This window comes from Dreissena polymorpha, chromosome 4, assembly GCF_020536995.1.
Source record: "Dreissena polymorpha isolate Duluth1 chromosome 4, UMN_Dpol_1.0, whole genome shotgun sequence".
Lineage (NCBI taxonomy): Eukaryota > Metazoa > Mollusca > Bivalvia > Myida > Dreissenidae > Dreissena > Dreissena polymorpha.
Genome location: NC_068358.1, coordinates 13,425,317 through 13,447,897, shown reverse-complemented (window position 1 = coordinate 13,447,897; position 22,581 = coordinate 13,425,317). Strand labels below are relative to the sequence as shown.

The 22,581-nt window shown below is 34.6% G+C and overlaps 1 protein-coding gene across 1 annotated transcript; it reads right to left on the bottom strand.

The window, feature by feature from the left end:
- Positions 1 to 12,647: 12,647 nt before the first annotated feature.
- On the bottom strand, positions 12,648 to 22,532 carry LOC127876344 (rab-like protein 3). Its single transcript, XM_052421449.1, has 7 exons — positions 22,449 to 22,532; positions 21,940 to 22,031; positions 18,667 to 18,784; positions 17,129 to 17,234; positions 15,012 to 15,156; positions 14,795 to 14,866; positions 12,648 to 12,753 (listed from the first exon to the last, which is right to left on the bottom strand). The coding sequence occupies exons 1-7, from the start codon at positions 22,492 to 22,494 to the stop codon at positions 12,733 to 12,735; spliced, it is 600 nt and encodes a 199-aa protein (XP_052277409.1). The 5' UTR covers positions 22,495 to 22,532; the 3' UTR covers positions 12,648 to 12,732.
- Positions 22,533 to 22,581: the final 49 nt, after the last annotated feature.

Genomic DNA, 22,581 nt, shown 5'->3' with positions numbered 1-22,581 from the left:
GTATTGCATAATTTAAGACGCAATTCATTTTTCAAAATTAATCGCAAGTTTAAAATGAACACACGCCATTCACATTTATGAAGAGTGTGTCATAACGCACGGGTCGGGCTTTGTGTGCACATTTTATCATCCTATTTATTTCATAGAGATAACTTCGACAAAATAAAAACATGGCCTTTTTGGACTTTCTGAAAGCATAGAAAGTATGATGAAAATGGTAGTGAGAACTGAATATAAAGACAATTTGCAATCACCATCATATTAAATGAATATTGTTTGAATATCGAATACCTATCTCGCTAAGAATATAATTTCACTTTACAGTTTTTTTTTATTTTTGACATCATACAAATTCAAAAATATACAAGAAGATCATTGATGAAAATAAAAAATAAATAAATCTAAGAGTAATACATTTTACTCACGAATTAGGTAGTCATCAAGACAGCCCTCTTGACCCGTACTGTGTTGTTTATGCATTAATTGAAACCCAAGCAGTTCACACGGTGTCAACAACTCTTACATAAACATAGGTATAGAGCACTAATGCGCTTTTTCGGCGTAGCTGTTTTACTCAGCTTTTCATCTTAATGACTTTAACATAACGCCAGCAGTCACGCATGAATATTTTCGAATATTTCATAGGCTGATTCGAGATAAAACCTCTGAACTTTGGCTACATCACTGTGTCTGTGCTCAGCGCAAAGGATGTAGCACTGTTAAGTGTAAGGAATCCCGGACTACTCTCTGAATGTTCAAACGACACAAATTGTAGCCCAGTTACATTACGCGTTAAAATGTTAAAATCTATCTCGCAGAATTTCAGTTATGCTTTCAAAATGAGAAAACAATCATTACCAAAATAGTATAGTGTCACGATAAGAGGAAAATCGTTTAATTATCCAACCACAATGTTTGCCGTTCTCGGTCAGCACGTCTGGAAATCGTTCCTGAAATCATGGAAAGGCTGTCCTTATTTACATGTTTGTTATTTTGAATTCAATTTTGTATCGACAAGCATTGTGCTAAAATGTGCCATTAACAATTCGTAATGAGATATTTAATGACCCTCGTCATGCGAAAGTGGGTCTTATTCCATATGCGCCCTGACTGAGCAAATGCACATGTTGGGTTTAAGAAACGCTGGCCGAAACGCATAAGACCCATTTTCGCATGACGCGGTTATGAAAGTGTGATTTAAATATGTCGAAAGAAAACTGCGTTTAAATAAAATATTAACATACGCTATATTTCGATAGTGAAGAAATATACTTATAATAAGGCATGTGAAGACACATATGGTGTGCACTTCGGTAGTATATTTTTTATCTACTAACACTAATGTGTGGCTTGACACTGACACCACACATTTCATGCGGTGAATATGCAACTGACAAGTATAAAAAAACACAATAGTTAAACTTTTGTTTTCATTTTATTTATTTATTGAAAAGAAAATTGCAAACTTTATTTCAAAGTCAGCGGTTACGCCGACTACATTCTAAAAAGATATTTCTTGTTATTTAGTCGTTTTCGGTTTTAGCGATTATAAAGCATTTTTGATGTTGTCTATAGTATACCTGTAGTAATTGGTGAACTCATGTTCAACGTTTTATAAATTGAGAACTGTGAATATAAACAAGCTTAACCTTCTACTATTGCGTTGTTAGCACCTGTAAATACAAAAGATCGCCGCTATCTGTTGAGAACAAAAGAACGTTTCCCAGAAATCCCCGCTGTAGCAGCATGAACAAGGTTACGAAACAGATCATTCGTGTTATATTTGATCGTTTGTTACATTCGTATAAGTTAAATGCTTATGAAGCATTTTTGTTGTTGTCTATCGTATCCCTGAAGTTATTGTTGAACTCATGTTCAACGTTTTATAAATTGAGAATATAAACAAGCGTAACCTTATAATATTGCGTTATTTTCCCGAATCTATTAATAGCCTCAGATTAACAAGCGTAACCTTATAATATTGCGTTGTTTTCACCCGTTTAATTGGACTCTTATTGTTTATCGGCAGCCGCATCTATTAATAGCCTAAGGTTATGAATGAGCTGAGCAAAAATACTACGCCATGAACACGCAGCAGAAAGTGAACTATTTTAATCATTCATAATCAATCTTAACCATTCATAAACAATCTCTTCCGCGACACGTATAATACAATCATTGTTTATTGATTCTTTTCTATATAAGCTCCGTTCGAAACTATTACATTTAACACGATATTCATATAATGTTTCCATTTGTGAATTAATATAGTTGGAGAACTCAAACCTTTTGCATAAATTATACAACTCTTTCTCGCGCGGATACGGCATGTGTGGCAGGAAGTAGGCTTTCCATAGATAAGCCGAACCGACTTGAAATTTTGAGTAACATTAGCTGTTTGCTACGCGAACAACTAAAAATGTAAACACTACAATGCGTGTATCATAATAACTTCAATTACTTATTATTTAAGCTGCTAGGATTCTGATATATGTAGTTCAAACACAGAACAAATCATTAATTCATGATGCGAATATTGAAACTCGATTGTGACCTTGTCACGCTTAACTCCTCAATTGACAGACAATATTTATTGCAGATTTCGTGCACATAGAAACACTTCGTTGAAAACCTAGTTTAAATAGAAAAAGGAGAAATATAAAAAAAGTACCACAACACGTAACTTTGCGAAGCTTGTAAGACAACTTGAATGAGATATAAACGTAACACGATCCTTACTTATACAATTTGCATGAGGATAGCTTTCAGTCATACATGTATTCATGTAGCCTTGCAAAGAATGTTAACCTGGCTGCATGTTATAATAATAAGTCAATAATTTAAAACTGAACTCTAATTGTTGAGAGTAAATATAACAAACTTACAAAATGTATTTTGAGCACAATCGTTATAAACTTTTTCCACAAAAAGCAATTGAAACAGTTTGAAGCTATTAGTTTTATAAATTTAAACATTACAAATGCCAGCCAGTGTTATCTTTTATGCCGAACGTAAATGTTGATGACTTTGTCACACACTAACTTTACAACGTGCTACGGCAGATGAAAACAGTTTCAAGTTTGTCCAAATGTATCTTTTGGACTAATGTTCTTACCAGTTTCTCGAAGATTAGGCAATAAATGGTGCCTTTAGAGTGTGCAGAATCTTTGCCTATCATTTGTCTTAGTGATCAGTGTTTTTTTACCAACTCAGCCGATATATCATTAGGGCAAATATACTGACCAAGTTTCATGAAGATTGGGCACAAAAGGCGGTCTCTTAAGTGTTCGCAAGCCAATTGATGTCGATGAACAAAATTCATTCAGCTAACCATGATAATTGTTTGCTTAGGTGAGCTGAAAGCTAGAATATTAAGACATTAACTTATTTAAAACCAGCAAATTCATTGAATTAATTTCCCCGCAAAATACATTTTGTTTGTGGATGGATGCAAATCCCTTGATCAACGGTAAAATCAACTTTAAAGTAATTGTTTGTATGAATTACAATTCTCCTCATTGATTACACACTCATGATGCTTCATGTTGATATTGTGTAGCCTATCTGAAATATAGCCCTGAAAAGTTACTTCATAAAAACAAAAACAAAGGGCAATCACTCTTATTTAAGAAAACGTAGGGTTATGGTTCTTGTTCAATGCATTTCTCCTCATTGATGTCTATACACACATTTAGCATGCAGCTTCTACTCATTGATATCAATACACCCATGAAGTTTAATGTTGAAATCGCGTATGGTATCTGAGATAGCCTGCAAAGTAACATCATACAAAATCCAAAGGGCAATTACTCTTATTTAAGAAAGAGAGGGTTATTATTATTGAGTAGTGCAGTTTTCATCCATGATATCTACACACCCATGATGCTTCATGTTGATATTGTGTAGCTTATCTGAAATATAGCCCTGAAAAGTTACTTCATAAAAACAAAAACAAAGGGCAATCACTCTTATTTAAGAAAACGTAGGGTTATGGTTCTTGTTCAATGCATTTCTCCTCATTGATGTCTATACACACATTTAGCATGCAGCTTCTACTAATTGATATCAATACACCCATGAAGTTTAATGTTGAAATCGCGTATGGTATCTGAGATAGCCTGCAAAGTAACATCATACAAAATCCAAAGGGCAATTACTCTTATTTAAGAAAGAGAGGGTTATTATTATTGAGTAGTGCAGTTTTCATCCATGATATCTACACACCCATGAAGCTTCATGTTGATATCTTAAATAGTTTCTGAGATATAGCCCTTACAAAATGTGTGACAGACAGACGGACTGACTAACGGACAACGCCAATTATACATCCCTCCGCCTTTGGTGGGGGATAATGATGAAGTTTCATGTTAATATCATATATAGTTTCTGAGATACAACCCCTAAAAATTGTGTGACAGATGGATGGACGGAGAGACCGACAGACTGCCAACGTCAATTCTATATCCCCCCGCTTTTCAGAGGAGGTGGGTGATAATGACAAATCATTTGGATGAGATTCTCTATTTGTACCATATGTACCATTGTTGTATGTACGTGTACAAATAACATTTAGAAAGAATGCAGTCAGCTCCATGGAACAAGATATATATTCACAATTGCAAACAATTTATTCATATATGCATCATGCAATTATAATCATACAACTCAATTTTGCATTTTACACCATGAAAATATACTTGTATTGCACTACATAATAATAACAATAACCACCATGGTTTTGCAAACATACATTTCATACACATGATGATAGGCAAAAAGCTATAAGACAATCATTTATCTCTTTGTGAAAAGGCTTAGTTTTTTGTAACACATTTTAAGTAAAACTTGTCACAGTATTGACAAATGTCCCTGAAGTCTCAAGAAGTACTATGTAACAAGATATAACAATTAAACAAGAGCTGTCAGAAGACAGCGCGCTCGACTTTTCCAGTGCTTGACAGTATTATGTAAGCCATCCTGGGGAAAATGTTCTTATTCAATAAGGTCAAGGTAATATAGTCATATCCTAACTGGAAGAGGACCATAATTGAAACATATTGATCGCTTATGTTTTTAAGAAGTGGTACATTATAGACGATTCTGAGTTCAGGTATATTTTCCACAATCTATTGAACATTTGTAAAGACATAAAACAAACTAATAAGATTATATTTCACGTTTGATAGCAATTGCTTGGGTGGGATGGTTGGACGGTCTTACAAAAATAAAATAAATGTGGGGGTAGGGGCGGGAGAGGGGGAATAATGTGGGGGTTTGGTCATTTATTAGATGATATTTAAAAAAGAAGAAAAGTTAATTTATTTTTTTTTTGCGTGGGGGAGGTTTGGGGTGAGGCGTGGGGGGATGGTTTGGGTGGAGTGCATTGTGGTATGTCAGGTAAGTGTTGTTTTGTCAAAGTATGAATCAAATCTGATCCTAAATAAAGAAGTTATGGCAATGGAAGCCAAATTTATTTATTTGACCTTGAGATTCAAGGTCATGCAAAGGTCAAGGTCAAATTCAAATTGCCAGTTACAGTACCCTCATGATAGTAAGAAAGTATTTGAAGTTTTTGGAGTTTGAAAGCAATAGCCTTGATACTTTAGAAGTAAAGTGCATCTAAACACAAAATTTAACAAAATATTCAAAGTTACTAAATCAAAAAAGGGCCATAATTCCGTCAAACTGCCAACCAGAGTAATGCAACTTGTCCTGTACAGTCCCCTTATGATAGTAGCGAGTGTTCCAAGTCTGAAAGCAATAGCTATGATACTTTAGGAGTAAAATGGACCAAAACACAAAACTTAACCAAATTTTCAATTTTCTAAGTAAAAAGGGGCCATAATTCTGTCAAAATGCCAGTCAGAGTTACATAAGTTTGCCTGCACAGTCACCTAATGATAGTAAGTAAGTGGTAAGTGTTGCAAGTATGAAAGCAATAGCTTTGATACTTGAGGAATTAAGTGGACCTAAACAAAAAACTTAATCAAATTTTCAATTCAATTTTCAAAGTATAACAAGAGTGCCAAACTGTTAAAGATACGCCCGATCGAAGGTTTTGGACACCATGCTCAATGCTTGAAATGCAATATGTAACCTCGACACCTAGTTATTGACCCGGCATGACCCATATTTGAACTTGACCTAGATATCAATTAGATGTAACATCTGACTAAATTTGGTGAAGATCAGATGAAAACTACTTCAATTAGAGAGCGGACACCATGCTAAATGCTTGAAATATACTATGTGACCTTGTGACCTCCTTTTTGACCCGGCATGACCCATATTCAAACTTGACCTACATATTATCTTAACACAACTTCAGACCAAATTAGATGAAAATCAGATGAAAACTACTTCAATTAGAGAGCGGGCACCATGCTAAATGCTTGAAATGCACTAAGTAACCTCGTGACCTAGTTTTTGACCCAGCATAACCCATATTTGAACTTGACCTACATATCATCTAGACATAACTTCTGACCAAATTTGGTGAAGATCAGATGAAAACTATTTGAATCCGAGAGCGGAAACTGCAGTAGACGCCGCCCCTATAATACGTCCCGTTTTTAAAATCGGGAGTATAAAAAGGGGCATATCTCTAACAAGAGGGAATGAAAGGCCAAAGGTCGCTCACCTGAGATAACAAGAGATTATTGGGACAAATCTTCTGACCAAGTTTCATGAAGATCGGAAAATAAATGTGGCCTCTAGAGTGTTAACATGTTTTACAATAGCCATATAAGGAAAATGCCCCACCCCCTGGCAGCCATGTTTTTCAACCAACCGGCATCATTTTTTAACTCTTTCAAGATATTATTGGGATGAATCTTCTGACCAAGTTTCATGAAGATCGGACAGTAAATGTGGCCTCTAGAGTGTTAACAAGATTTTACTATAGCCATATCAGGAAAAAAGCCCCGCCCCTTGGAAGCCATTTTTTTCAAGCAAACATAATTATTTTTGAACTCATCTAAGATATCATTGAGACCAATCTTCTGACTAAGTTTCCTGAAGATTGGACAATAAATGTGGTCTTTAGAGTGTTAACAAGGATTTACTATAGCCATATATAGCCATATAAGGAAAATGCCCCGCCCCTGGTGGCCATGTTTTTAAAGCAACCAAAACCATTTTCGAACTAATCCAAGATATTATTAGAACAAATCTTCTGACCAAGTTTCATGATGATTGGAAAATAAATGTGACCTCTAGAGTGTTAACAAGGTTTTACTATAGCCATATCAGGAAAATAACCCTGCCCCTGTGGTTGCCATGTTTTTCAACCAACCGGCATCATTTTTGAACTCCTCCAAGATATTATTGGGATGAATCTTCTAACCGAGTTTCATGAAGATCGGACTATAAATGTGCCCTCTAGAGTGTTAACAACATTTTACTATAGCCTTATATAGCCATATAAGGAATAATGCCCCGCCCCTTGGCGGCCATGTTTTTCAAGCAAACGTAACCATTTTCGCACTTATCCAAGATATCATTAAGACAAATCTTCTGACTACATTTCATCAAGATTGGACAATAAATGTCGCCTCTAGAGTGTTAACAAGGTTTTACTCTATAAAGCCATATAAGGAAAAATGCCCCGCCCCCTGGTGGCCATGTTTTTAAACCAACCGGCATCATTTTCGAACTCGTCCAAGACATCATTGGGATGAATCTTCTGACTAAGTTTCATGAAGATTGGACAATAAATGTGGCCTCTAGAGTGTTAACAAGATTTTACTATAGCCATATATAGCCATATAAGGAAAACTGCCCCGCCCCTTGCTATGTTTTTCAAGCAAAGGTTACCATTTTTTAACTAATCCCAGATATCATTGGGACAAATCTTCTGAGCAAGTTTCATGAAGATTGCAAAATAAATGTGGCCTCTAGGGTGTTAACAAGGTTTTACTATAGCCATATAAGGAAAAATGCCTTGCCCCCTGGCGGCCATGTTTTTCAACCAACCGGCATCATTTTCGAACTCGTCCAAGATATTATTGGGATAAATCTTCTGACCAAGATTCATGAAGATCAGACAATAAATGTGGCCTCTAGAGTGTTAACAACATTTTACTATAGCAATATATAGCCATATAAGGAAAAATGCCCCGTCCCTTGGCAGCCATGTTTTTCAAGCAAACGTAACCATTTTCGAACTCATCCAAGATATCATTGAGACCAATCTTCTGACCAAATTTCATGAAGATTGGACAATAAATGTGGCTTCTAGAGAGTTAACAAGTCAAATGTTGACGCCGCACAACGCACGACGGACAAAAGGCGATCACAAAAGCTCAGCATGAGCACATTGTGCTCAGGTGAGCTAAAAATAATGCTGACAGAGTTATGCACCTGACCTACACAATTGTCTTGTTGCCATAAAGAAGTATTCCAAGTTTGACTTAATTATCTTTGATAGTGTTAAAGTTATTTGACTTTTTAAAAAACTTTTACCAACAGCAACGCTGACGCCGGGGCGAGTAGAATAGCTCTCATTTTTCTTCGAAAAGTCGAGCTAAAAATGGGTGTGGCCAGTATTGACATTTCAATATTACATACCAAATTTTTAACCTTTAAGCCTTGTGGTTTCAGAGAAAAAGAATAAGAAGTTATTTTACAATTAAAGTCTATATCAATAATTTGACCCACTTGATATTGTCAGTAATGACTCTAGGGTCATGATTTGATAAAACTAGATAGAGGGTCAATATACAATTATACTAACCAAATATTATACACCTGGATGATGTAGTTTCAGACAGTTACATTTTTTTCTAATAAAATCTGTTTTTACATCTATAAAGTTAACAAAGTTCTTCATTTAAAATGAGAAGTACCTTTTTAATGAAGGCCTATAAACATTGCACATGCACATCTTCATTCCAGTTTAATTTGTAAAAGCCGGAATGGCCAAGTGATTAAAGAATGTTACTTTTGATCCAGAGGACACAGGATCGATTCCAGTTGGAGCATCTTTTTTCTGTTCCCCTTCTATATACTGGTCATTATACTGAAACCGTGTATTGCCTAAACAAAAATCTTTTAAGTTAAGACATTTTAATGATATACTTTAAAATAAATTAAAATCTGTCAACACATCAGCTACCTCAAATTATAGTATATATTACACAAAACAGTTTGGCTCTTGGCACAACAACAATAACATAGTGTGGCTAAAAAGCACAATACCAATTACTCACAAGAAAGCAGGGTTTCAAAATCTAGTTCAATTAAAAAGGAGTGTTTTTATGGAATATTGGAAATAATCACAGTATTTCTGTACAACAAATTGTCATCAGTCAACATGAGCATTTTTTACTCGTCGTCCAAGCTGAGGTGAGGAGTGACTTTGCAGTGTAGGAGCTTGACTCTGCAAGAAACATTAACAATGTATAACATTAACATTTGAGCTACCATATCAGAATAAATAAAATACTTATTAACTTCATGATAATATGCAATGAAGTACTTGCAATTTCTTATGCATGAAAGATCTTACAAAATCTAATTTTTTCTAAACAATGAATATAAAAATATTCTTACACAAGAATTTCCTAAAATGAGTGGATATGTGAAAGTTGTGGACACAAAATATTAATATTTTAAGATCTTCACAAGTATACAGCCATAAATTGATAAACTGACAGAAACTGATGTATGCTACATTAAAACAAAGTGCTATGTAAACGGATGGGTTGATAGAAAGCATAGCATGGGAACAAGAAATTGACCAATTTAATATAATTCAAGAAACATCATTGTACGTCATTCAAAAAGGAATGCGAATCATTAATTGATTATGATGTGCAATACTTTCAGAATTTTTTTATCTAATGACATTTCATTGTGCAGATGGCCAACCCTGTCATAACAAACTGGGTATGTATATTAAATATTAATATATTTAGGGAGGCTTATCAGTTTCTATAAATACAAAAACAAATAATCTCCAGATATCTGGAAACTTATTGAACAGCTGTTAATAGTTCTTGTTGGACTGTTGACATGAGATATTTTCAATAAGGTGTATATAAAGGTCTATATAAATTGACACATTGTTAACAGGCAGGTGACATTTTAAAAATTATGTTAAATTGTTCATACATTGTTAAATTAATAGAATATATTTGGATCTAGCTACAGTCCCAAACAAGATGCGTTTGTGAAACACAATGTCCCCCTATATGACGTTTGACCTTGTAGGATGACCTTGACCTTGACCCTTCACCACTCAAAATGTGCAGCTCCATGAGATACACATGCATTTCAAATATAAAATTGCTAGCTTCAATATTGCAGAAGTGACATTACATGAGCAATTTTGACCCATATATTTGACCTTGAAGGATGACCTTGACCTTGACCTTTCATCACTCAAAATGTGCAGCTCCATGAGATACACATGCATGCCAAATATCAAGTTGCTATCTTCAATATTGCAAAAGTACTCATAAAATGAGCGATTTTGGCCACATATATTTGACCTCTGACCTTGAAGGATGACCTTGACCTTGACCTTTCACCACTCAAAATGTGCAGCTCCATAAGATACACATGCATGTCAAATATCAAGTTGCTATCTTGAATATTGAAATACTGCAAAAGTGTACATTAAATTAGCGATTTTGACCCATATATTTGACCTTTGACCTTGAAGGATGACCTTTACCTTGAGCTTTCACCACTCAAAATGTGCAGCTCCATGAGATACTTATGCATGCCAAATATCAAGTTGCTATCTTCAATATTGCAAAAGTTATTGCAAATGTTAAAGTTGGCGCAAACAGACAGACAGACAGACAGACCAACCAACCAACCAACCAACAGACAGGGCAAAAACAATATGTCCCCCACTACTATAGTGGGGGACATAAAAAGTGGATACACTATTAAAACATAATATGGTAAGAAAAAAGCAAGATTCTTGTTTTCCCAATGGAAATGAAGACAGGAATGAGTAAAACACTTTTAAACCTGATGGGCTAAAATAGAACAAATTTCAGACAAAAAGAAGTGCATTGGACATGATGTTCGTTCATCCTGAAACCCAAACAATCCTCAACAGACAACTAAAAGAAAAGCATCAGAAAATTATGTGCATGGACATGAACCAGGTTTCTTTGATGACTTTATAAAATAGTTTCGGAAGGAAATTAGCATACAATGTAGGAAGGGAGAAAAAGAAAGCAAATCTAACCAAAAAGCTTCCTTCAGTGCAAGACCTTTAAAAGAAAACATGTTTAACAGAGCTTTGAGTCCATCATCAATTATCTGTTTGGGACAAATACTTAAAAGAATGAAAACATTCACAACGTTTGCCACCTGAACATTGAAAGTGCACATTTGCCAGTTTTGTTAGAAGTCATGCAACATAAAGAACTGCTTATTAAACTGTTTTTTAAGACATTTCAAATCTGAATCTGAAGAGTGTTTTGCGTGCCAATTATTCATCTGTGTTCGATATCACTGCATCAATTTCTGTGTGTCAATAGTTACTCAAATACATCACATTACAAGAAATTTACTGCAATTTCAAGAAAAAGCCTTAAATTCAAACGAGAAAATAGTATATTTTTTTAGATTTAGCCACAACTATAGTCATTTGTACACACATTTCTATACAGGTCATGCCATCAATGTAAAACTATTTGGCAATTGTCTTCATTCATATATCAGTCTTAAACAAAAAGATAAAAAATGTGGGTTGGCTGTGTTTTTTTTTTAAATATTGTCAAGCTATTCAATATTTCATAAGGATCAAATGCTCTGTTAATAATTCATGTCATTTCTATTGCAATGTCAGCTTTTGAGCTTCATTTGTTAAAGATTTCATTTCAACATAGCGTAAAACTTACCGTACTAAGGATCAAGTGTGTGGAGCGTTACATTTAGAGAGAAAGAGATGAGTGGAAGTGGGTCTTTTTGAAACATCAGGCTCAGAATGTAAAACAGTGAACCCATTGTTTATGTTACATAAATTAATATGAATACCTTGTGATGAATTTAAAACAAGATATGTTTGTGAAAAACTATGTCCCCCCCCATATATTTGACCTTTGAACTTGAAGGATGACCTTTACCTTTCACCATTCAAAATGTGCAGCTCCATGAAATACACATGCATGCTTAATATCAAGTTGCTATCTTTAATATTGCAAAAGTTATGGCCAATGTTAAAGTTTGATGCAAACAAACCAACAGACTGGGCAAAAAAGATATGTCCCCCTGTTTAGACTGGAAGACATACAAAAATTGATGCATACTTGAATATGTTTGCAATTTAACTAATAATTAACGCTTATTTATACTCTGAATGGTTCAACAAGAGAATGACAAAGAGATGTTTATTTGCGGATTCACAACAAAAATGCTACTTTTTATATTTGAAAATTTAACAATTGTTTGACATTTGGAAATAAAAGAGAACTATGTATTACAGTAAGCTGTCACTAAACAATTAACCTATGTGTGTTGAGTGAATGGGTAGTTTAGATAGAAACTTGAGTTCTCTGTCTAATTGAAAGATGTTAGAGTATCATGTAATAATGACTCATCTACAAGGGCTTTATTTTCCCTGTCTTTGTGAAGCAGCCTTGCCCCCCCCCCCCATTTTGTGAAAAAATGAGTCGCAAACTGTTCAGATTTCCTTAATTTGTGAAAAACGGCCATTCTCACAGAAGGAAAAAAAGCCCTGTCTACAATGAGGCTACATACCTCTCTAGATTAGTATCTTCTTTCTATAACCTAAAATACAAAAAATACTTATGCCATTTTTATGTTCGGCTCTGTACAAATTGTGTGTTGAACTAGAGATGCATTTAAGAAAAAAAAAACGTTCTTGATTAAATTATTCTGGAATGGATGGTAATGGTATGATCTTTTTGAAAAAAAAGAAGTTAACGTAACCATAGCAACATATAATAACACATTCAATATATTATATCAAGTATTCTGGCATTACCTGTAGTTATGCCAATATTGTTAAATAATTTTGTTCATTCAAATGAGAAAATGAAAAAATATCATTTCACTGCAAATAACTGTCTACAAATGTAAGTACATTTATACATATACCAGAACATCATTTAATCTAAGAATGAATCATAAATTGAAACATTGTAACACCACTAAGCAAGGTATTCAAGAGTAAGATATTAATTGAATCAAATTCTCAGCTAAGTCTGCATATAAACTTCCTACAAACCGAAGCACAATACCTCCATTCAAACTTAATTTTATTTAGAAGAAAACATTTTTTTCTATTTTATATTAATATGCCCTTGACCTCCAGCTGGTCTAAAATGGGGTTTCCTGTAAGCTACTAGTATACACAATTTTTGAACAATGACTGCATACAAACTCAAGCTATAGAGCACTTTTCATAACAGTGACCTTGCTTTTTAACTTGATTGACCACTAATGAACTCCCATGCAAGGTCAGCACATAAGCAACCTCCATCTAAACTCAAGTCATTTAATAAAGATCATTTTACTATTTTTGTTAAAGTCGCACCAAGACTTGCCCTGACTGACACCCAAATGCAGTCGAAGGCTAGGTCTGCATGTAGGATATCAATGCATAACAAAACACCCACATATCTCTATCATAACTGAAGTTATTGAAAGTATGCCATCTTTCAATCTCACGTACCTTAACCGGATAAGACACTTTCCACATAATACTCAAGATATTTATTCAGTCAAGCCTGCTTTATGCACAGTTTCATCAAGATTGATCAATGCAAAACTAAAGTTATTGACTGGAAGCCAGCTGCCGACACCATTACCTAATTCCATACCACTATCTAATAACCAGGATTTTAAACTTTGTTAAAAACCAGGGTAAAAAATTGAAAGGATCATTGAAAGCAAAAAGGAACAAGGGCTGTTTGTAAAACATGCATGCCCCCCATATGGGCTGTCAGTTGTAGTGGAAGCCATTGTGTGAATATGTTTTTTGTCACTCTGACCTTGACCTTTGACCTAGTGACCTGAATCATTGACCTTGACTTTTCACCACTCATAATGTGCAGCTCAGTGAGATACACATGCATGCTAAATATGAAGTTGCTATCTTAAATATTGCAAAAGTTATAAAATTTTAACCAAGGTTAAAGTTTTTGGACACACATATACAATGAATGAAACATGGGCTGTCAGTTGTAGTGGCAGCCATTGTGTGAATACGTTTTTTGTTACTGTGACCTTGACCTTTGATCTAGTGACCTGAAAATCAATAGGGGTCATCTGCCTGTCATGATCAATGTACCTATGAAGTTTCATGATCCTAGGCGTAAGCGTTCTTGAGTTTTCATCCAGAAACCATTTTACTGGTTCGAGTCACCATGACCTTGACCTTTGACCTAGTGACCTGAAAATCAATAGGGGTCATCTGCGAGTCATGAACAATGTACCTATGAAGTTTCATGATCCTAGGCGTAAGCGTTCTTGAGTTATCATCCGGAAACCATTTTTCTGTGTCGAGTCACCGTGACCTTGACCTTTGACCTAGTGACCTGAAAATCAATAGGGGTCATCTGGGAGTCATTATAAATGTACCTATTAAGTTTCATGATCCTAGGCGTAAGCATTCTTGAGTAATCATCTGGAAACCATTCGGTGGACGGACCGGCGGACGGACCGACCGACATGTGCAAAACAATATAATCCCTCTTCTTGGAAGGGGGGCATACACAATATTTGGTTTATAACTACAATAAGTAACAATATCATAAATGTATAACATGTATACAGAATATGGTCAATTATAATAACTTCTACTTACTTTGTCAAAAAATCTGGAGAGTTTTACAGCATTTGTTGAGCCTGGCGCCAGGTACTTGACACTGTAATTGTCCTGAAATAGTGTTACCACATTTGAATTTTAAAAGGGGAAACAGGTGTGAAATACAAGACTAAAATCCGAAAAAAAAGTTTTTTAATTCATCAGACATCTCAGTATTTTCAGAATCATTCTTAAATGTTATATACACAAACAATACCAAGTCAAACTGATCTGCCCCGAATTCCTCTGCAACTGAAGACTGGCGATTTTTGTCACGTATGGTTTCTGTCTGGTCGGCCTTGGTTCCAATCACAAGTAGAGGTAGCTGGTTCCCAACAAACTGCTCCGAGTCAAGGTCAAAACTGATAACATAAACTGTTCCTATACAATTCTTAAGGGCCAAAAGATCCTTTTTTGGACCTATTTTATCATCTTAGAATACTTTCTAAACTTGATTGTTGTATGAAAGGCTGTGATTGGTCTTCCATTCGTTTTTAAATTAACATATTTTATTATTGTTGATACCTTTCTTAAATTGAATGGTGTATGAAAGACCGTCAGGGGTCTTAATTTCACGTTGCTATGAAAACATCATGCTTGTAACCTCTACTCAAAATTTTGTTTTGTGACATTTCAACAGCTAACAACAAAACTACTTGAAAACTTCCATAAAAGTGTTAAACATGAGAGCTTAGGCCTTAAGGCGCTCACCTGACAATTCCAGGAACTTCACTGTTCTGAGCAGGTCATGTTCACAAAGTTTCACAATAGACTATTAAGGATATCTGTCTCAATAGCTTTTTTTTAAACCACTATCAATTTCAAACTCAGCCCAGGTATCAAGTTTGTAAATGTTCTGAGCAAATTTCACTATGAGTTGGTCAAAAATGTGACTTCAAGAGCATTGATATGGTTTTTCAAATGCCATATCCTTTAGGCATCTGTTCGATTTTTACAGCGAAAAGCTGTAGCGTATTGAAACGTATACCATTTTTCTCTTCTCAGAACCAGGGCTTTTTTTAAAGGTAACACCTACAATGTTGTTAAACATGCACGTTTTCCACAATTTTAAATACTGTAACGGATTTTCGCGTTTTTTAAAATACATTTTACTGTTCACAACGAAAATTGGGCCTAAAATACGTTTTTACCCGTCACAGTTGTTGATCGTCAAACAATTATCTGCTTAAATACGTTATACCGGTAATTTGTTTTAGAAAGGGATGCCCCATAGCGGTTTCTATCGTATTTTTATGTTTTTATACAACTGAAAAATGAGGTGCATGCGAATACTAAGAAGAACTGTAATGTATTTTTTCCGAACTTTGTCAATAGCAAATAAACCTCTGTAACGTATAAAAACGTATTTTTTGAAAACTCAATACAGATCAATAAACAATATTACACATGATCTGTTGTATGAGTTGATCTTTTTTGCCAAAACGTTGTCATATAAACATTCGAAATGCAGAACTTTCTTAAGTTTATACCACAAACATGACAGAAAATCATTGTTTTCAAAATACCATTCATTTGCTTTTTTAAAATGAATTTTGAGCATTTAAATATTTATTGATTTTAACTCTCAATTATTAACCATAAATGGTCGAAACTATGTTTGACAAGTTTATAGTCAACAGACTGTATATTGAAATTCGATAGTCAACAGACTGTATATTGAACATTCGAATGTCACAGTCTTATTTTATTTTATTGTCTTTGATTAAGTTTCAGTTCATTTAAAAACATTGATACTGGTATTTTTTAAGAAAAAAAGTGTCAGGGTTCCTACGCTTAATAGGGGTCAGGTTTTGGAATAAAAAAAAATGTATGCGTTCTATAACGTTGAAGTCCGTCACTGTCAAAATCGCGCCGGTTTGGAGGAGAGAAAAAACGTGTACGTTCTAATACGTTACAGGTGTGCAAAGGATATGAGGAAAACTGCACCACCTTATGGTGGCCATTCTTTGACCTAGTGATCTAGATTTTGAGCCCACAGGAACTTAGGTTCTGAAATCATTCCAAAATATAATTGGGACAAAGTTAATGTTCTCACTAAGTTTCATGAAGATTATGCAATACATAAGGCCTCTAGAGTTTCCACTAGCTTTTTATTTATTTTGTTCTAGTGACCTGGGTTTTTTAACCAAAATGACCTGGTTAAAAGCTAGGCCTAGACATCAATGGGACTTGAAATCAAATTTCAAGAAATGTGTCCTCTAAACTGATCACAAGTCACAACAGATGACGAATGACAGACAAAAGACGATCACAAAAGCTTACCATGACCACGTGGTGCAAGAAGAGCAACAAATATTTTGAAAGAAATTTTACCCATTTCCACCAGATATTTTGTTTTCTTTTCTCAAAACTTCACCCAACCAGCATTGGAGGTTTTGCTGTGACTTCCTATTAGTCAGATCATGAACTAATATTATACCTGCAAGGAAAATACCATTAAAAATACTAATCATCTTGTAAATTATCTGAGCATATAGTAGTTAACAAAGAATTTGTATGGTTATCTGCTTTCATAAACTTGATTTTGTAATCAATTAAAATACTACAAAAAAATTAATGTTACTCCAATCTTAACACAAGAATACTAGAATACCCCCCCCCCCCGGTAGCATATTTGTAACAATTGCGCTCATCTGAGACCCATAGGAAACCCCCCCCCCTGGTAGCATATTTGTAACAATTGCGCTCATCTGAGACCCATAGGAACTTAACTGTTCTAAGCTGGTTAAGTTTCACTGAAGAAACTATAAACTGCTGCCACTTTTTCAACGTTACCAACATTAAAAGAACTAGACCCAGACCTCAGACATCACCAGAACAAATATTCTTAACAAGCTTTATTATGATTGCGCCCAAAATTTGATTCCTGAAGTGTTCAATGGCTTCAGTGTAGCTATATTAGGAAAACTGCCCCGTCCCATGTTTGATATGCTTTTTAACAAGCAGAACTTTTTTCAAACACTGCCCAGTGCCCTAATATAATTTGAATACATGTTTTGATAAAGTTTATTTACTTTTTAGCAAAAAAATGACTTCTAAAGTGCTCACTATTGCCATATAAGGAAAACTGCACCCTGGCAGCCATAATATTTAATCGTTTACAATCATTAAACTTGAATACTATTCATAAATTGTCCCAAAATTATATCTGATATAATTGCAAAAAATTGACCAATTCAGCTAAAATCTATATAAAAATATGATGAACTAAATGTAACATTTATCAGAACACAATAACCTTAAACTGCTTTCACAAGAAAATGTACATTACATCCCCATAGCAGCATTAGGTTGTCATGTAAGGACCATTTAGAAATGAGCCTTGGTAAATGGAGCTTAATGCATATGTGCTGTCACCAGAGGCTCATCAGGGACAACCCTCACCGTGTTTATAGTATTTTGTGTTTAAATGATGTCTCCCCTTAGCAAAAATCCTGTTTAGGCATTGCTAATCTTGGACGACATTTTACGCACATGTATTAAACCTAATTGTTTCACAGCAAGGCTCAAATGTAAAATATAAACCTGGTGTCATATACCGTGCACATTGGTGTAGAACATAGATTGAAAGTCCTGGTGACTGGTACATCCCCCTATATAAACCTGGTATCACATAGCATGCACATTGATGTAGAACAAAGATCGACAGTCCTGGTGACTGGTACATCCCCCTATATAAACCTGGTGTCGCATACCGTGCACATTGGTGTAGAACATAGATCGAAAGTCCTGGTGACTGGTACATCCCCCTATATAAACCTGGTATCGCATACCATGTACATTGGTGTAGAACATAGATCGACAGTCCTGGTGACTGGTACATCCCCCTATATAAACCTGGTGTCACATACCGTGCACATTGGTGTAGAACATAGATCGACAGTCCTGGTGACTGGTACATCCCCCTATATCCCACAGCTCTATGAAGAATGTCTTCTCTGCAGCTGTCCCTGCCTTATACTCGTGAAGCTGAAATGAGTTATTCATCACAAAATACCATGTTTGTATCTGTATATGTATTTCAAAAAACATTTTCTATTACCTTATGTTGGACAAAAACAAAATTAATTGTTTTAAGAGTTTCAAAACTAACAAGTATTTACACAAATAAAAGATAAAATTAATTTCACTTATATAACTTTTTTACTCTAATGATAGAAAGTTTTGAGAAAAAAGTAATAATCATTATGTTAATAATAATACTGATAATAATAGTAATAACAAGAGGGCATGAAAGGCCCAAGGTATCCCCCGCAACATATGCTTTGTTTGAGGATGGGTGCAAAATGGACGGATGAACATAATGATAGATGGACGGACGGAGGACAATAACACAAAACTAAGACAAAGGAAGGTTCTTAAGCCTTCACAATTTATTAAAAAGCATTTTTCCAAGATACAAAGGGCCATAAGTCTGTTTTTAACAGATGGTGTACAATGCCATTTGGCGTGCATCATCCTCTTATGCATACATATACTCATACCAAGTTTAAATGAAATCCACCAAAGAACTTCCAAGATATGGCTCCGGACACAAAAGTGCCGGGCGGACGGACGGTCGGACGGACAACGCCAAAACAATATCCCTCCGCCTCTGGCGGGGGATAAAAATATTAATAATAATAACAAGAAACCGTCGGAGACGGGTGATGCTCCCCCAAAGTTTTTTTTGTCACAATATTGCACTATATATTCAGATAAAAGGAAATGTCTTGACAGCACAGTAGTTGGGGGGACAATAATTTTTTTATAGAAAATTTCAAAGGGCCATAACTCTGTGAAAAAAATCATCCGACCAGAACCCGCTGATAATATGCACATCTCCTCTTGGAAGTGAAGCTTCCCATAAAGCTTAATTGAATTCCGGTCATTAGTTGCTGAAAAATAGCCTGGACAAAAATTGTGCATGGACGGACACACACACGGACAGACGAAGCGGCGACTATATGCTCCCGCAAAAATAAATTTTGGGGGAGCATAATAAAATTAATAATAACAAGACTATTGCCAAGCAATATAAGTCCCCTACCAGGATCCAGAAAAGTGTGACGGACAGACTGACACACAGAGCGCAAACCATTAGTCCCCTCCAGTTTAACCGATAGAGGACAACAATAATACAATCATAATAATAGTAATAATAATAATAACAATAACTATCCCTTGTCACAGTAGTATTGAACACCCCCAGACTCCACTTAAAGTAATATATGGTTATCTGTAACAAGTTGTTACACAGCGAAAAATTGGACCCTAGGGGATTTGGCTGACAAGTTATGACATCAGACACAGTATTTTTTTTTTTTTTGTAGAGAACCAAAATACAATTTTACACACCAAATAGGAAACCTTTAAGCCTTTCATTTTCATAGGAGAATTTGTGTTACGTCATTTTGTAATATAAAGTCCAGTGATAATTGCCGGCTAATTTGAGAGCAATATTAAGCCCTTTTCCAGTGACATAAAGTCATATTCCTTGACATTACCTTATAAATGTAAACTTAATTTAAAAACAAAAGATTTGGACAAATTGAGTAAGTCAGAGGCAATGCCAGCTATTTTAATAAAACCAATTTTAGGCATAATATAATATAGCATTTGGATAAAAATATTACATTCACTTTTTGAAACAAAGTTGAAAAAAAGGTTATGATTCTTGTCTCAAAATAAAATTTTCCCTTTGTCATAAAATTCCAAATTTGAGGGACCTTGCCACTTTTGCCTGTGAGCATGGAAAAAAACAAACAAATGTTATCTATTTGATGCCTGGGTGTGGCCTGTTTTGACCCAAGGGTCATGAATAGATGAAAATAATTTAATTGCAAATATAAAATGTTTCATACAAAATATGACAGACCTGGATATTGTTGTATCAGAGATGTTGATATGTAATGGATTGCAAAGAATATTTGAAATTATAAAAAAAAAAAAAATATTCCAATACTTAGTTTATTGAATATTTGAATATTTATTTAGCTTTTAGTTGGCATCACTTATATTTTTGCTATTTAATTCTATAATAACAATAATGAAGTAACAGAAATTCTGAGTTGAGCTGTATTTTATAACTTTGCACTATACAAATTGCACATGCAAAACTTCATATGATTATGAACAGTCCAAGAAAATGTGAATATTGCACTTTGAACAGTGAAGAACTTTTCAGGACAAATTTGTGTCTACAGTAAACAGACGGATTGACAGAATGTCAGAAACAAATGAGCTGATTCCAGTATGTCCCTCTTAACTTTATATAGAAGTAATTAATAAAGAGAAGAAAATGAATAAAAAGAAGATTACCTAAATATTGACATAACATCTAAAACTTGGGTAAGGTTTGCTGGCATTTCAAGCATTTTACAGGAAGTAATTTGCATGTTATACCAGGATGAATTTTAACATAATTTCACTATCATTGCATCTCAAAATTGCTTTATTCACACTCATCAAAAAGTAACATAAATTGTGTTTTAAATTCAAAATATCTATTTTCTTTGTTTCAATACCACAAGAACAAAATATTTTATAGTCATAAGGCCATTTCTGGTCTATTCTGACTTTAAAATGTACACATTTATGCCAAGCTCAGTCTTTGTAATTAAACACATCGGATCAGGCTGACCAAATCCATACAAAAATATTTGTCTGAGCTTTCTCAAGCAACATAAGAAAAGTTTATCAGCCAACACGTCATATATTTTAGCAGACCAGTGCTCTATGTTAATATCATAATTTTAGTAAATATAAGGTCAGATTAATATTAAAAAGATCAAACTAATATCTACACAAATCTTAAGCAAATTGTAAGTGGTCTACTGAACTGTTTTCAAGTCAAGTTGATATCATTTTATAGATAACTGATCTAGGAAAAAGCTTAATGCGAGTGTGTTGGCACAGAATAATCAGGGACAAAACATTCCGCCTAAACTTGATTTTTGCAAAGAAGATACTTACTTCAATGAAAAAAATAATAATAGCTGTTAATGTTGTCCCGGACTAGCCTCAGAGAGAACTGCACATACTTATCTGGGACTACACTGTACAGTGTACACACATGCACTGAGCCCCTGTTTTTTTAGAGTGAGGCTGATTTTAACATGTATGGCACATTAAATTGGAAATACCTTTACGTCCACTGAACAGCCAATGGTCCAGCCTGGATTGTTTGTAGGTTCATTGTGACAAATACGATGTACCAGGGATGTTTTACCTACACCTAGAACAAAACACAAAACATATTTCACTAAATAAGACATTACATAGTTGGATATTCTCAAGAAACCATGACTGAATAAGACTAAAAGGTGAAAAGCAAAAAACAATGTTATGGACTAAGTCACTTGGAAAGTTGACTTGCAAACAAGTAGACTAAGGCTGCTTTAACAATTCCATGCTTAAATTCCTTGCATTTAAAATGTCACTGCAATTGCAAATAATACATTTTAGCTGAATTCGTCTTTATTGTAATTTATGATGATTTTAATTTTCATATATCCGAATTACTGTTCATCCGAAATATATATCTATGAAAACTAATATGTATTTCTCTAAAAACAAACATAATTTGGATGACAACCGTTTAAGCGTGGGCATATAACAATCAAGCATGCATGAATCGTGAAAATTGGCATACCAGAGTCACCAACAACAAGAATTTTGACTTTGTCAACATTCGCCATGTCATCTGTTTCTAACCAGACGATTTGCCCTTGCACAGACAAGCATTTGACCTCTTCGGATCACTGAAGCGCATTTTGAACCAATCA